The sequence below is a fragment of the Neoarius graeffei genome, chromosome 5 (assembly GCF_027579695.1).
Source record: "Neoarius graeffei isolate fNeoGra1 chromosome 5, fNeoGra1.pri, whole genome shotgun sequence".
Taxonomy (NCBI): Eukaryota; Metazoa; Chordata; class Actinopteri; order Siluriformes; family Ariidae; genus Neoarius; species Neoarius graeffei.
In genome coordinates this window covers 41,739,529-41,754,499 of record NC_083573.1, presented here as the reverse complement: position 1 = coordinate 41,754,499, position 14,971 = coordinate 41,739,529, and the positions used below count along the sequence as shown (strand labels likewise).

The 14,971-nt window shown below is 40.9% G+C and overlaps 1 protein-coding gene across 2 annotated transcripts in view; it reads right to left on the bottom strand.

Annotated features, from left to right (window-relative positions):
- col14a1a (collagen, type XIV, alpha 1a) overlaps positions 1-5,107 on the bottom strand; it is a 256,796-nt gene extending 251,689 nt beyond the window's left edge. For both annotated transcript variants that reach the window (XM_060921730.1, XM_060921731.1), the window contains exons 1-2: positions 4,943-5,107; positions 3,366-3,490 (exon numbers count right to left, since the gene is read on the bottom strand). In XM_060921730.1, coding sequence (XP_060777713.1) covers positions 3,366-3,453 — 88 coding nt within the window. In that variant the 5' untranslated portion in view covers positions 3,454-3,490; positions 4,943-5,107. The remainder of the gene's footprint in view (positions 1-3,365; positions 3,491-4,942) is intronic.
- Positions 5,108-14,971: the final 9,864 nt, after the last annotated feature.

The following is a 14,971-nucleotide window of genomic DNA, read 5'->3' as shown; positions in this document are numbered from 1 at the left end:
TACTGTCATGCGCATTTCCTGAGTCCTGAGCTAAAGCTGCGGCAAAGCTGGTCATTTCCTGAAGAATTACTCCTAAAAGTGTCTCTGATTTTTTTTTTTGACAAGAAAACGCTCCCTGACAGACTGACTCTGTTTAATCCATCATGGATTAATGGTAAAAAGTGACAATCTGTTATTGAAAAGATAAAGAGAAAGGTATGTGCAGGAGGTCCTGTATCTCGGCATAATCGAGATACACTGCCGCAAATCCGCCAGCCTTTGATGAGCTTATTTTTCATCCATTGGAAGACTTTGGAAGGGAGCACTTACTCCAAATCCACAGAGTCCTTTTATCATCACTCTTCTGCTCACTTAAATGACATGGGCCTCTTTTGAACTTTAATCTCTTACCAACATGAAAATCCCTGCTGGTGAAATTAAAATGTTAACCCCTACAGAAGATTGATGGGTCATGACTGTTTCTCTACAATTTCAGACGTATTAATGAGATGCAAAAAAGTGTAAATCTGCGCTGAGGCGCCAGGCGAGGGGATGGGATGGGTGACAGATTCTCACTTTCTCTAAACCTAACCCAGCTGTGAGAAGATTAGCCTAGTTCCAGAGAAATGTTTAAAATCAAGCCATGTGAGTGAACTGGTAGGAAGGTACAGTTGTGATCAGAAGTTTACCTACAGTGACAGGAATGTCATCTTGGTTATGAATGTCATGGCAATATTTGGGCTTTCAGTAATTTCTTTGAACTGTTCTTTTTCTGTGGCAGAATGGTCGTACACAAGGTCAAAAATATACATACAGCACACCTAATATTTGGGAAAAATGTCTCTTCGCAAGATTCACCTTGACCAAACATTTTTGTTTACCGTGAACAAGCTTCTGGCAGAATTCTGGCTGGATATTTCACAACTCTTCATGGTAGAATTGATAGAGTTCAATTAAATTTGTTTTTTTTTTTTCTTGGCATGGACTCGACTTATAAGCACGGTCCATATATTTTCAACAGGGTTGAAGTCAGGACTTGTTTTAAGCTTAATGTTATCCTGCTTTATCCTCCACAACCAGCTCTGATGCGTGTTTGGGTTCATTGTCCTGCTGTAACTCCCAAGTCGTGTTCAAGTTTCTGATGGTTTATGCTGAAGAATTCTGAGGTAGTCCTCCTTCTTCATTATTCCATCCACTATATGCAATGAACCAGTTCCACTGGCAGCAAAACAGCCCCAGAGCATGATGATCCTACCACAACCACCAGCTGGTACAGTGCCCCTCTGTACATGGTGGTCATTGGGGCCAAACAACTCGATCTTTGTCTCATCTGACCATACAGCTATCCTCCAGAAGGCTTTTTCTTTGTCCATGTGGTCAGCTTCAAACTTTAGTTAAGCTTGAAGGTATCAATTTTGGAGCAGGGGGTTATTTCTTGGATAGCAGCCTCTTAGTCCATGGTACCCTGAACTGTAGACAGTGTTCCATTAGCTTCCAGTTCATGGCAGGGCTGTGCCATGGTGGTTCCCAGGTTGTTCCTGACCATCCAAACCAATTTCCTTTCAGCTGAGGGTGACAGTTTGGGTTTTCTTGAAGTAAAGTGGCTTGGCAAAGTGACTACACCTCTCAATAACTTGCATACAATTGTTTGAACTGATCTTGGAATTTGCAGTTGCTTAGAAATGGCTCCAAGAGACATTCCAGAGTTGTGTACATCTGCGATCCTCTTTCTCAGATCTGCACTGAGCTCCTTGGACTTTCCCATTTTACTGCGTGTTGGTCAATCCAATGAGTGCTGTAAACAAACCCTTTTTATGAAGGCACAGAGAAGCTACCAGATGTAGTCAATCATGATCCCTAACAGGGAGTTAAGAGACCTCGGCCTTGGCAAGATAAGAGACATTTTGGACGTCTCAGCACCTCTGAATTAATAATCTAAGTGAGCATATGTAAATGTTTGACCCTGTATGTATAATTTTGACCCTGTGTTGACTTTAGAAAACCCAAAGAAAATTAAAACTTGTGCACCAAATTCTAGTGTTTTTTTTTTAATTAAAGATGTATGCTGTGAAATCATTCTGCCACAGAAAAAGAACAGTTCAAAGAAATTACTGAAAGCCTATATATTACCATGACATTCATATCCAAGATGACATTCACATATCACTGTATGTAAACTTCTGACCGCAACTGTAAATGTTACTTCTGAAAGTGCAACTGGTTAAAACATTAGTTAAGATTCCATATAGCCTGCTTAGAGGTGATGTTCACGTTGGCATATTTCATCACAACTCGAAGACAGACTGTCGGCTATAATAGCCTTCCCACACAGTCTCATCACACTGCGCTCAAAATGGCTTTCATCAACATCTGATAGTCCCCATTCATATTCAGCAAGTTTTGCACGATATACTTTTACACATTTTCCACTCTGCAGATTTACTCGCTGACTTCCATCAGGTGCTGCTGTTCAGAATGCCAGTGCAACACACACCCTGTCATTCTGTCTGTAAGATATACGCTAGACTTTTCTCTCTTTTTTTTATCTGCTTGATCTGCTTTCTCTTTGTTATCTCAGGGGGTACTTTATAACCTTATACGGAAAAGCTTTTCACAGGCCCATTGCACAGCTCATTCACATATAGACAGGAATCACACTAAATGCCTCTCACTCTTTTCTTCGTTTTGGTGAAGGAAATCCTGCCAGGACTGCAGCAGTGTTAAGTGAGATAGAGATGGAGTAAGCCAAACAATGCTCTCCATGCTAATAGACAGATGACTGTATACCTGTTTGTCAATCAAAGAGCACAGAAAGAGGGATATATAGAGAGAGAGAGACAGAGAGGTGTGAAGAGAGAAAAATGACTCAAAATAATCCGTGTGCTTATACCTTGCAGTAGTCTGGCTTCTGGCAAGAATACAAAACTCCTTCCAAGCAGACCAACCAATTATACACCCAAGTCCTCTTGAGGGATCTTCTATCTATCTCTTTCTATCTATCTAGCTCTATCTATCTATCTATCTATCTATCTATCTATCTATCTATCTATCTATCTATCTATCTATCTATCTATCTCCCCCCATGGACTTTATAAATAAACTTTTTTTTTCACCATTTAACTCCACTTTGTAGAGGCTCCCATGCTTCTTTTCAATCAAAGAAGAAGAAACCTTTATTTGTCACATGCACACTTCAAGCACAGTGAGAATTCAATCAAGGTAAATGTCAGACCTGATCACCTACAGTCCAGATACAGAGTTTAAAAAAAAATGCTGGATTTAAAAAAAAAAAGACAGTCCACATGATGAGTGATAAGAGCAAGAAATGCCTCAACTGAACCCGCACATCGAAGCAAGCAGAGTGATCATCAGATACAAATACTTACTTTGCCCCTTTGTAGGTTCCGGAAATTGCACCAGTGCCAGGAAGATTAGTGGCCACCACGCGGTCATTCTGAGCCTGACTACCTGCATTCCTTCAGACGAGCGAGCCAGTGAGCCTCTTCTGTACCTATGGTAAGGGACAAAGGAAGAGTACAGAGTGATAAAGCTGCTGGGCATTGCCTCGAGGAGAGACGGGTGGAGATGGGGGGGGGGGAGCAGGGACGCAACGTTCTCATTCTGTGGGTCAGAAACACTGAGGACTTTGTTGTGACGTGAAGAACGGGCAATAAGAATCCACTTCCCGAGTGCTATTGTTGTTCATGAGAACAAGCAGATCCATGCAGGCTCTTTGTCGTTCAGCCTGAAGGCTGGACGGAGATTTATAAACGCAGACGCCTGGACTTGCTCGAGAGGATTCTTCTTTATTTCGGTTTCAACACTGGACTATGTTAGGGTCAGGTACTGATGATGATGATGATGATGATGATGATGATGATGATGATGATGATGAGAAAGCAGCGACCAATAAATGTATATATTTGTGAGTTTCACTGACATTACAGACAGTAAATGTAAAATGATGTATGTTAGTGAAAACTAACTTATTATTACATTTTTTTTTTTTTTGTATTCAATAAGCTACAGAGTAAAGTCTTGCCTAAACACTGGGTGGCTATATTAAATGTAGCCTATAACAATGCCTATTTAAAAAAAGAAAGAGAGAAAGAAAGAAATTTAGGATTATATAATAGACTGTATAATATATAAAAACATTTGAATTATTTGGTTACAGTGAGTCCAAGCTTGGGCGGCATGGTGGTGTAGTGGTTAGCACTGTCGCCTCACAGCAAGAAGGTCCTGGGTTCGAGCCCCGTGGCCGGCGAAGGCCTTTCTGTGTGGAGTTTGCATGTTCTCCCCGTGTCCGCGTGGGTTTCCTCCGGGTGCTCCGGTTTCCTCCACAGTCCAAAGACATGCAGGTTAGGTTAACTGGTGACTCTAAATTGACCGTAGGTGTGAATGTGAGTGTGAATGGTTGTCTGTGTCTATGTGTCAGCCCTGTGATGACCTGGCGACTTGTCCAGGGTGTACCCCGCCTTTCGCCCGTAGTCAGCTGGGATAGGCTCCAGCTTGCCTGCGACCCTGTAGAACAGGATAAAGCGGCTAGAGATAATGAGATGAGTCCAAGCTTAGCTGTAAGGCTTTAAAGATGATGAAAATTGCATTTTGAAGGGGAAAAAAATGCAGTATTATTAAATTCACCTGCTACACAGCCTACTCACCTCACATACTACTACTACTAATAATAATAGAGGTTATTTCACAAAATTACTTTTTTTTTAACCCCTAGAGTCAGCCTCTGGAGAATAACCAGAGCAACAAGGGTTAATCTTTAACTTGATCCTATAAAAGCTAACAAAAGCCTGTTGCTTGAATGGCAACTTTAAGCTTTTCCTCCCCAGTATCGCTCCATTTAATGCTGGAATATGAAATTAAGCTGCCTTTTGGTGTAGTTTTTCTCTCTGACTCTATTCAGGTAGTCTAATAGAATAAAAAGAGTCGGTTCACTGATCTGGCTTACCTGCTGCCACACCATTCAGCTGAAAGGGAAATAAATCCGTTTGGATCCAGATGTGCTCCAGGTGTAAAATAACCCACAGGTTTACCGCTCTGTCTTTATTCCTTATCCTTTCTTTCTATGCCCAGAGTTAGCAGCTCCGAAAACCAGCTTCGTGGTGTGGCTGACTGTGCCTGTGTGTGTGTGTGTGTGTGTGTGCTTGTTCGGTCCTTACTTATCCATGCCTCCTCCTCAGCTCCTCACTCCTCACTCCGCTTCATCCTCCAGCTCGGCTCTGAACAAAAACAAAACAGCGCGCGACCAGTTAGAGCGCCAGAGGTAGAAAGGTGGGATCCTGAAAACCTGCGCGCTCTGGAGAACCTCAGCACCTCCACCATCACCTCCAGCACGCCGGGGAGCGCACACCCCCGCCATATCAGCACCAAGATCAAATCGCCTGAACCAGGGATAATACTAAAGCTGTACACCAAATTTCATCAACATCTGTTCACTACTTTTTGAGTTACACTGGGAACAGACAAATTAATAATAATAATAATAATAATAATAATAATCCTGGATCCACATACATATCTGGATTTGCATCAAAATACAATCAATTGTTCCTTGGCCCATGACCCACCTTTCCTCAGAATTTTATCAAAATTCGTTCAGTACTTTTTGAGTTACGTTAGGAACAAACAAGATAGATAGATAGATAGATAGATAGATAGATAGATAGATAGATAGATAGATAGATAGATATGGATCCACATACATATATGAATTTGCATCAAAATGTAATCAATTGTTCCTTGGCCCATGACCCACCTTTCCTTAAAATTTCATCAAAATCTGTTCAGTACTTTTTAAGTTACGTGGGGAACAGACAAGATAGATAGATAGATAGATAGATAGATAGATAGATAGATAGGTAGGTAGGTAGGTAGATAGATAGATAGATAGATAGATAGATAGATAGATAGATAGATAGATAGATAGATAGATAGATAGATCTGGATCCACATTCTGAATTTGCATCAAAATCTAATCAATTGCTCCTTGGACCATGACCCACTTTTTCTCAAAATTTCATCAAAATCCGTTCAGTACTTTTTGATTTACGCTGGGAACAGACAAGATAGATAGATAGATAGATAGATAGATAGATAGATAGATAGATAGATCCACATACATATCTGGATTTGCATCAAAATGTAATCAATTGTTCCTTGGCCCATGACCCACCTTTCCTTAAAATTTCATCAAAATCTGTTCAGTACTTTTTAAGTTACGTGGGGAACAGACAAGATAGATAGATAGATAGATAGATAGATAGATAGATAGATAGATAGATAGATAGATAGATAGATCTGGATCCACATTCTGAATTTGCATCAAAATCTAATCAATTGCTCCTTGGACCATGACCCACTTTTTCTCAAAATTTCATCAAAATCCGTTCAGTACTTTTTGATTTACGCTGGGAACAGACAAGATAGATAGATAGATAGATAGATAGATAGATAGATAGATAGATAGATAGATAGATAGATAGATAGATAGATAGATAGATCCACATACATATCTGGATTTGCATCAAAATCTAATCAATTGTTCCTTGGCCCATGACCCACCTTTCCTCAAAATTTCATCAAAATCTGTTCAGTACTTTTTAAGTTACGTTGGGAACAGACAAGATAGATAGATAGATAGATAGATAGATAGATAGATAGATAGATAGATAGATAGATAGATAGATAGATAGATGGATCCACATTCTGGATTTGCATCAAAATCTAATCAATTGTTCCTTGGCCCATGCCCCACCTTTTCTCAAAATTTCATCAAAATCCGTTCAGTACTTTTTGATTTACGCTGGGAACAGACAAGATAGATAGATAGATAGATAGATAGATAGATAGATAGATAGATAGATAGATAGATAGATAGATAGATAGATATGGATCCACATACATATCTGGATTTGCATCAAAATCTAATCAATTGTTCCTTGGCCCATGCCCCACCTTTTCTCAAAATTTCATTAAAATCTGTTCAGTACTTTTTGATTTACGCTGGGAACAGACAAGATAGATAGATAGATAGATAGATAGATAGATAGATAGATAGATAGATAGATAGATAGATAGATAGATAGATAGATAGATAGATAGATAGATAGATCTGGATCCACATACATATCTGGATTTGCATCAAAATCTAATCAATTGTTCCTTGGCCCATGCCCCACCTTTTCTCAAAATTTCATTAAAATCTGTTCAGTACTTTTTAAGTTACGTTGGGAACAGACAAGATAGATAGATAGATAGATAGATAGATAGATAGATAGATAGATAGATAGATAGATAGATAGATAGATAGATATGGATCCACATACATATCTGGATTTGCATCAAAATCTAATCAATTGTTCCTTGGCCCATGACCCACCTTTCCTCAAAATTTCATCAAAATCCGTTCAGTACTTTTTGAGTTATGTTGGGAACAGGCAAACAAACAAACAAATGGAGGCAAAAATATAATCTCCTCCAACAAAGTTAATAGAGGTAATAATGGGTATTAGTCCTAACTAATGGTGCAGATGGCATAGTAACAATGATATAGATTTAGAAAAGATTTGAAAAACATTTTTTTGTCATCCCCTGGTGGTAGACTTGATGGCATACCAGATTAATGCAGTGTATGATATTATCAGAGAAGATAATCTGAAGGATACAGAGTAAACTAGAAGGGCACTCGGTAGAGTACAGACCTCCACCAACCCACATATTATCAAAATCAAATCACTTGAACCAAGGATAATTCTAAAGCTGTACACCAAATTTCATCAAAATCTGTTCACTATTTTTTGAGTTACACTGGGAACAGACAAAAAAAAAAAATCCTGGCTGCACATACATATCTGGATTTGCATCAAAATCTAATCAATTGTTCCTTGGCCCATGACCCACCTTTCCTCAAAATGTCACCAAAATCCTTTCACTACTTTCTGGGTTATGTTTGAATAGACAAACAAACAAACAGGTGAAAACAAAACCTCCTCCAACAAATTTGGCGAAGGTAAAAATGTTCATTACTGTCAAGTTTTATAGCTTTGTTATTTAGTTATAATGTATTTTGCGGCGGCACGGTGGTGTAGTGGTTAGCGCTGTCGCCTCACAGCAAGAAGGGCCTGGGTTCGAGCCCCGTGGCCGGCGAGGGCCTTTCTGTGCGGAGTTTGCATGTTCTCCCCGTGTCCGCGTGGGTTTCCTCCGGGTGCTCCAGTTTCCCCCACAGTCCAAAGACATGCAGGTTAGGTTAACTGGTGACTCTAAATTGACCGTAGGTGTGAATGTGAGTGTGAATGGTTGTCTGTGTCTATGTGTCAGTCCTGTGATGACCTGGCGACTTGTCCAGGGTGTACCCTGCCTTTCGCCCGTAGTCAGCTGGGATAGGCTCCAGCTTGCCTGTGACCCTGTAGAACAGGATAAAGCAGCTAGAGAGAATGAGATGAGATGTATTTTGCTGATAGTGACTTAATATTCAAATACATAGTCAGTCCCCTCCAAAAGGCGTGGCGTGTCCTGCCTCATAAATGTCTCCTGTGGATTAAATACTGTACTAAGCTATCTTTCTTATAGATTTGAAATGATAGTGCTCTTCTTGCTTAGACTACGGTCACACTACAGCTCGCGATGTTTTGCGATGGGTTATCGATGAAAATGAGGCGTTTGGTGAAGATGCTTCCTTGAGCTTAGGGAAGTATTCCCAAACCACTTAGTTTGCTGATGAAAACATCACCACCAAATTTCAATGCATACATTGAAATTTTTTGCAAAGTCTTCGGCCACTCATGAGGTGGAGACACACCAAAAAACAATTCGCGAAGACTGGAGGACATTCGCCATGCATCGCACGATTGGTGGCGATTCGCAAACCCATCATGAGCTGTAATGTGACCAGGGCCTTAAAGTCAATGTTTTTCATTTCTTACCAGTACAAATAACATGGAAAATTATGTATGAATGAATAAAAATAGCTTAAAGCAGCCATTGTTTCAAAACAAGTGTATTTTATTATGTAGCTGAAAATAAAAATGGTTTGAAAACCTGCCTTCTGGTCTGGAAAGTTTGTTTGGATTGGTCTTTTGTCAGCCTTTTTATAGACACACCCCTTCAGGTCCTCATACATCATTGACCCTGTTTACACTTGGTTTTAAGATGCGTCTTGGGTGATCGGCTCACAAGTGGCCAGCTGAGACACATTGCCATTTACACCTGTGTCTATCACACATCTTCAAGGTGTCCAGCTGACCACTTGTGTTCAGATTTCGTTACCGCCTACATTACTTTCTCTGTTAATGCCCTTTTCAGAGATGCATCAGGACACTTGACATTTACACTACAAAAGATATGTGGTCAAATGCGTCCCAGAGCAACTCTGCAAGTGGTTTGAGCGAATGCGTCTTGGTAGTTGTTTACACTTGTATTTAGTGTTGTCCACTTTTAATCTAATCACATCCAAGACACATTTTACAACCAAGTGTAAACAGGGTCTTTGAGGAGAAGTTACATGCTTATAGAGTTGTAACTTGACTTAGAAGCAATTGAATGTCCGAGTGCAATTGACAGTGATGGCATTACAGTCCTTAATAATGGCAATGCTAGTGAGCATGCTAGCTTTACCTGAACCCGACTATTAAGTTTTGGAGGTGGAGCTCTGTCACAGGAGGACATTGCTAGCACCAGTGACTGTAAAATACATGGACTTTGTGAGTCCATGCTCCTCTGCTCCATGCTCCTGTGACCCTCTTCTCCCAATACCAAAGTACAGGGCGTCACCAAGGCTGTCAATCACTTCATTCCCAAGTGTATCTTATGATATAGTACAACCCCGATTCCAAAAAAGTTGGGACAAAGTACAAATTCTAAATAAAAATGGAATGCAATGATGTGGAAGTTTCAAAACTCCATATTTTATTCAGAATAGAACATAGATGACATATCAAATGTTTAAACTGAGAAAATGTATAATTTAAAGAGAAAAATTAGGTGATTTTGAATTTCATGACAACGACACATCTCAAAAAAGTTGGGACAAGGCCATGTTTACCACTGTGAGACATCCCCTTTTTTCTTTACAACAGTCTGTAAACGTCTGGGGACTGAGGAGACAAGTTGCTCAAGTTTAGGGATAGGAATGTTAACCCATTCTTGTCTAATGTACCGTAGGATTCTAGTTGCTCAACTGTCTTAGGTCTTTTTTCTCGTATCTTCCGTTTTATGATGCACCAAATGTTTTCTATGGGTGAAAGATCTGGACTGCAGGCTGGCCAGTTCAGTACCCGGACCCTTCTTCTATGCAGCCATGATGCTGTAATTGATGCAGTATGTGGTTTGGCATTGTCATGTTGGAAAATGCAAGGTCTTCCCTGAAAGAGACGTTGTGTGGATAGGAGCATATGTTGCTCTAGAACCTGGATATACCTTTCAGCATTGATGGTGTCTTTCCAGATGTATAAGCTGCCCATGCCACACGCACTAATGCAACCCCATACCATCAGAGATGCAGGCTTCTGAACTGAGCGCTGATAACAACTTGGGTCGTCCTTCTCCTCTTTAGTCCGAATGACACTAAAGAACTTCTAAATGATTTTCATAAAGAACTTCAAATTTTGATTCGTCTGACCACAGAACAGTTTTCCACTTTGCCACAGTCTATTTTAAATGAGCCTTGGCCCAAAGAAGATGTCTGCGCTTCTGGATCATGTTTAGATACAGCTTCTTCTTTGAACTATAGAGTTTTAGCTGGCAACGGTGGATGGCACGGTGAATTGTGTTCACAGATAATGTTCTCTGGAAATATTCCTCAGCCCATTTTGTGATTTCCAATACAGAAGCATGCCTGTATGTGATGCAGTGCCGTCTAAGGGCCCGAAGATCACGGGCACCCAGTATGGTTTTCCGGCCTTGACCCTTACGCACAGAGATTCTTCCAGATTCTCTGAATCTTTTGATGATATTATGCACTGTAGATGATGATATGTTCAAACTCTTTGCAATTTTACACTGTCAAACTCCTTTCTGATATTGCTCCACTATTTGTCGGCACAGAATTAGAGGGATTGGTGATCCTGTTCCCATCTTTACTTCTGAGAGCCGCTGCCACTCCAAGATGCTCTTTTTATACCCAGTCATGTTAATGACCTATTGCCAATTGACCTAATGAGTTGCAATTTGGTCCTCCAGCTGTTCCTTTTTTGTACCTTTAACTTTTCCAGCCTCTTATTGCCCCGTCCCAACTTTTTTGAGATGTGTTGCTGTCATGAAATTTCAAATGAGCCAATATTTGGCATGAAATTTCAAAATGTCTCACTTTCGACATTTGATATGTTATCTATGTTCTATTGTGAATACAATATCAGATTTTGAGATTTGTAAATTATTGCATTCCATTTTTATTTACAACTTGTACTTTGTCCCAACTTTTTTGGAATCGGGGTTGTAGAATAACGCTTTCAAATCTAATTTCGGGGTGGACAAGGCAAAACAAACCGCTCAAATTAGATGCTGTAGCTGGAAAGACAGTTTAGATGAGAAAAATTAACTGGAAAATAGACTATTTTGTTATTGAAACAAATGGGAATGGGCCATGCTACATATTATGCTTTAGCCAACAAGCAGGGGTGCTAGATCTGTGGTTGCTTGACTTGTTAGAGATGCTACGTTGTCCATGGGTTTTTTTGTTTGTTTGGCTGGTTGGTTGGTTTTTGGTTTTTTTAGTCACTGGCTAGCACAGTTACACAGGTGTTTAATGGGGAATCTCAACGTCAAACGTAAACAATAACGGACAGTTTTCTGTTCTAAACCAAGATCATCTTTCACTCGCTAAAAATTGCTTTCCAGCACCATTCAGTGTCAGATTAATGAGAAATACAATGTAGAAGTAGTGAAGACACAAAATGTTTCAATAGAGGTTTTGGCTCAGCTGGTTAGTGATCTACAAGATGATGAACGCAAAGGCTTATATATTGGTATTAGCATGAAAGTTGAAGCTTTGTGAACCTGGTCTGTTTGAGCAGAGTGCTCAGATGAGGAGCACCACTATCAGCAGGCAGTGAAACTGTTAACCAAAGAGAAAATAGACCAAAATATCAACGAAAGAAGTTTCAACTAAATAAATGTCAAGTCAGAATTTCATTACAAAATAAATCTTGCATGCCATTGAAGTTCATATGTTAATTATCATATAAAAATGAATACGGAAGTCATTCAGGGTGGAGTTTTCCTTTAATGCACCCAAAAGTCAACTAGAGCAGAACATAGGCCAGCTGGTCATGTATGAATGACCATTCACCAAACATTTTAGATATACATTAGTCTATAAAAGCAGAATTAATAAGTGTAAAATAAGGACTTTGTGGCGGCACGGTGGTGTAGTGGTTAGCGCTGTCGCCTCACAGCAAGAAGTTCCGGGTTCGAGCCCCGTGGCCGGCGAGGGCCTTTCTGTGTGGAGTTTGCATGTTCTCCCCGTGTCCACGTGGGTTTCCTCCGGGTGCTCCGGTTTCCCCCACAGTCCAAAGACATGCAGGTTAGGTTAACTGCTGACTCTAAATTGACCGTAGGTGTGAATGTGAGTGTGAATGGTTGTCTGTGTCTATGTGTCAGCCCTGTGATGACCTGGCGACTTGTCCAGGGTGTACCCCGCCTTTCGCCCATAGTCAGCTGGGATAGGCTCCAGCTTGCCTGCGACCCTGTAGAAGGATAAAGCGGCTAGAGATAATGAGATGAGATAAAGACTTTGTACTAATCTAGCCTGACTGTAAATCAAGTGGCCATGTTGAGTTATGAGAGTGTCCAGAACCACATTCCCACATTTTTACATTCTCATTTTCATTTTCCCCTTCTAATTTTTTACAGAATAAACTATATCCAAAATGTATTACTTTGACAGTAATTCTTACTGTCTGTATGAATCTCCTGAGAATGGAGCCTTGCTCCAATGCTCTGCCTCATGGCCCTGAAAAATGAACAAGAGTCACAGAGCTGACCAGAAGTGGATGGACCTAAACCATATGGTCTTCAGTGAAAGTTTAAGAATAAATTGTCATCAGGATGCAGAAATCTGGCGAATTCAAAATGAATAATGTTTGATCCAGAGAGAGCATGGGCACAATATTAAGTGGTACTGAATATCTCCAGAAATAAAATATATGCAGATGCGGCATGGTGGTGTAGTGGTTATCACTGTCGCCTCACAGCAAGAAGGTTCTGGGTTCGAACCTTGTGGCAGACAGGGGCCTTTCTGTGTGGAGTTTGCATGTTCTCCCTGTGTCTGTGTGAGTTTCCTCCAGGTGCTCCGGTTTCCTCCACAGTTCAAAGACATGCAGATTTGGTACAATGGGGCCACTGTAATTGGCGCAAGCTGTAGTGGTTTCCCAGCCATAATGTATGTACATATATAGATCTTGCTATGGCAAAGCTCATTCATCTCTAGCCGCTTTATCCTGTTCTACAGGGTCGCAGGCAAGCTGGAGCCTATCCCAGCTGACTACGGGCGAAAGGCGGGGTACACCCTGGACAAGTCACCAGGTCATCACAGGGCTGACACATAGACACAGACAACCATTCACACTCACATTCACACCTACGGTCAATTTAGAGTCACCAGTTAACCTAACCTGCATGTCTTTGGACTGTGGGGGAAACCGGAGCACCCGGAGGAAACCCACGTGGACACGGGGAGAACATGCAAACTCTGCACAGAAAGGCCCTCATCGGCCACGGGGCTCGAGCCCGGACCGTCTTGCTGTGAGGCGACAGCGCTAACCACTACACCACCGTGCCGCCCCTATGGCAAAGCTAATAAATAAAAAATCTAAATCCTGAAATGAATGTATTATCCTATTGAAAACATCCATCCATTATCCATAACAACTTATCCTGTGCAGGGTCACAGGCGAGCTGGGGCCTATCCCAGCTGACTATGGGTGAGAGGCGGGGTACACCCTGGACAAGTCGCTAGATCATTGCAGGGCTGACACATAGAAACAAACAACCATTCACACTCACGGTCAATTTAGAGCCACCAATTAGCCAAACCTACATTTCTTTGGGGGAAACCAGAGCACCCAGAGGAAACCCACGCAGACACGGGGAGAACATGTAAACTCCACACAGAAAGGCCCCTGTCAGCCACTGGGCTCAAACCCAGAACCTTCTTGCTGTGAGTGGACAGTGCTAACCACTACACCACTGTGCCATCACATAGTGAAAACAGACTATGATTAAACACGTAATGATCTTTAATAACTGCTTTATCTTCCGTACAATGGTAATGACACTTGTAAAGGGTCTAGTAGACAACCAAGATCCTTGGAACTTTATACTATCTGAAATGATTATAATACGCACATACTTTTTTTTTTTGAAGAAGAAGATGCCATGATCTCATGATCACTATTCGGTCTTTATTAAGGCAGTATAAAGATGTTTTATGGGTTTAATTATAGGTTAAATTAAGATGATGCATGTGTTCTAAAGTGGGCTGCATGGTGGTGCAGTTGATAGTGCTACCACCTCACAGCGCCAGGGTTCTCGGTTTGATCCTGAGCTTGGGATAATGTCTGTGTGGTTTCTTTTCAGTTTTATGGTTTCCTCCCACCTCTCAAAAACATGCTGGTACATGGAGTGACCACACTAAATTGCCTCTAGGTATGAATGAGTGTGTGAACGTGCAGATGTGACAAACTGGAGTTACATCTTGGTTGTAATTCCTGCCTTGTGTTCAGTGTTCCTAGGATAGATTCTGGATCCATGATCACCCTGAACAGGATAAAGTGTTTACTGAAGACGAACAAATGAAAGAAAAGTTTTTGAAGCTAGACTCAACAATATGAAAAACCAAAAAATGAGTCATTTTCCTAGGACTCTGTAATGTTTACCTCGTTAAAGTCTTCTGAAACAGGAACATACTGTTCCTGAAGATGTGATAGTTTTACTTCATTTTATTCCACATGCTCGCTCAGTTGCAACCTGCTTTACATGAAGT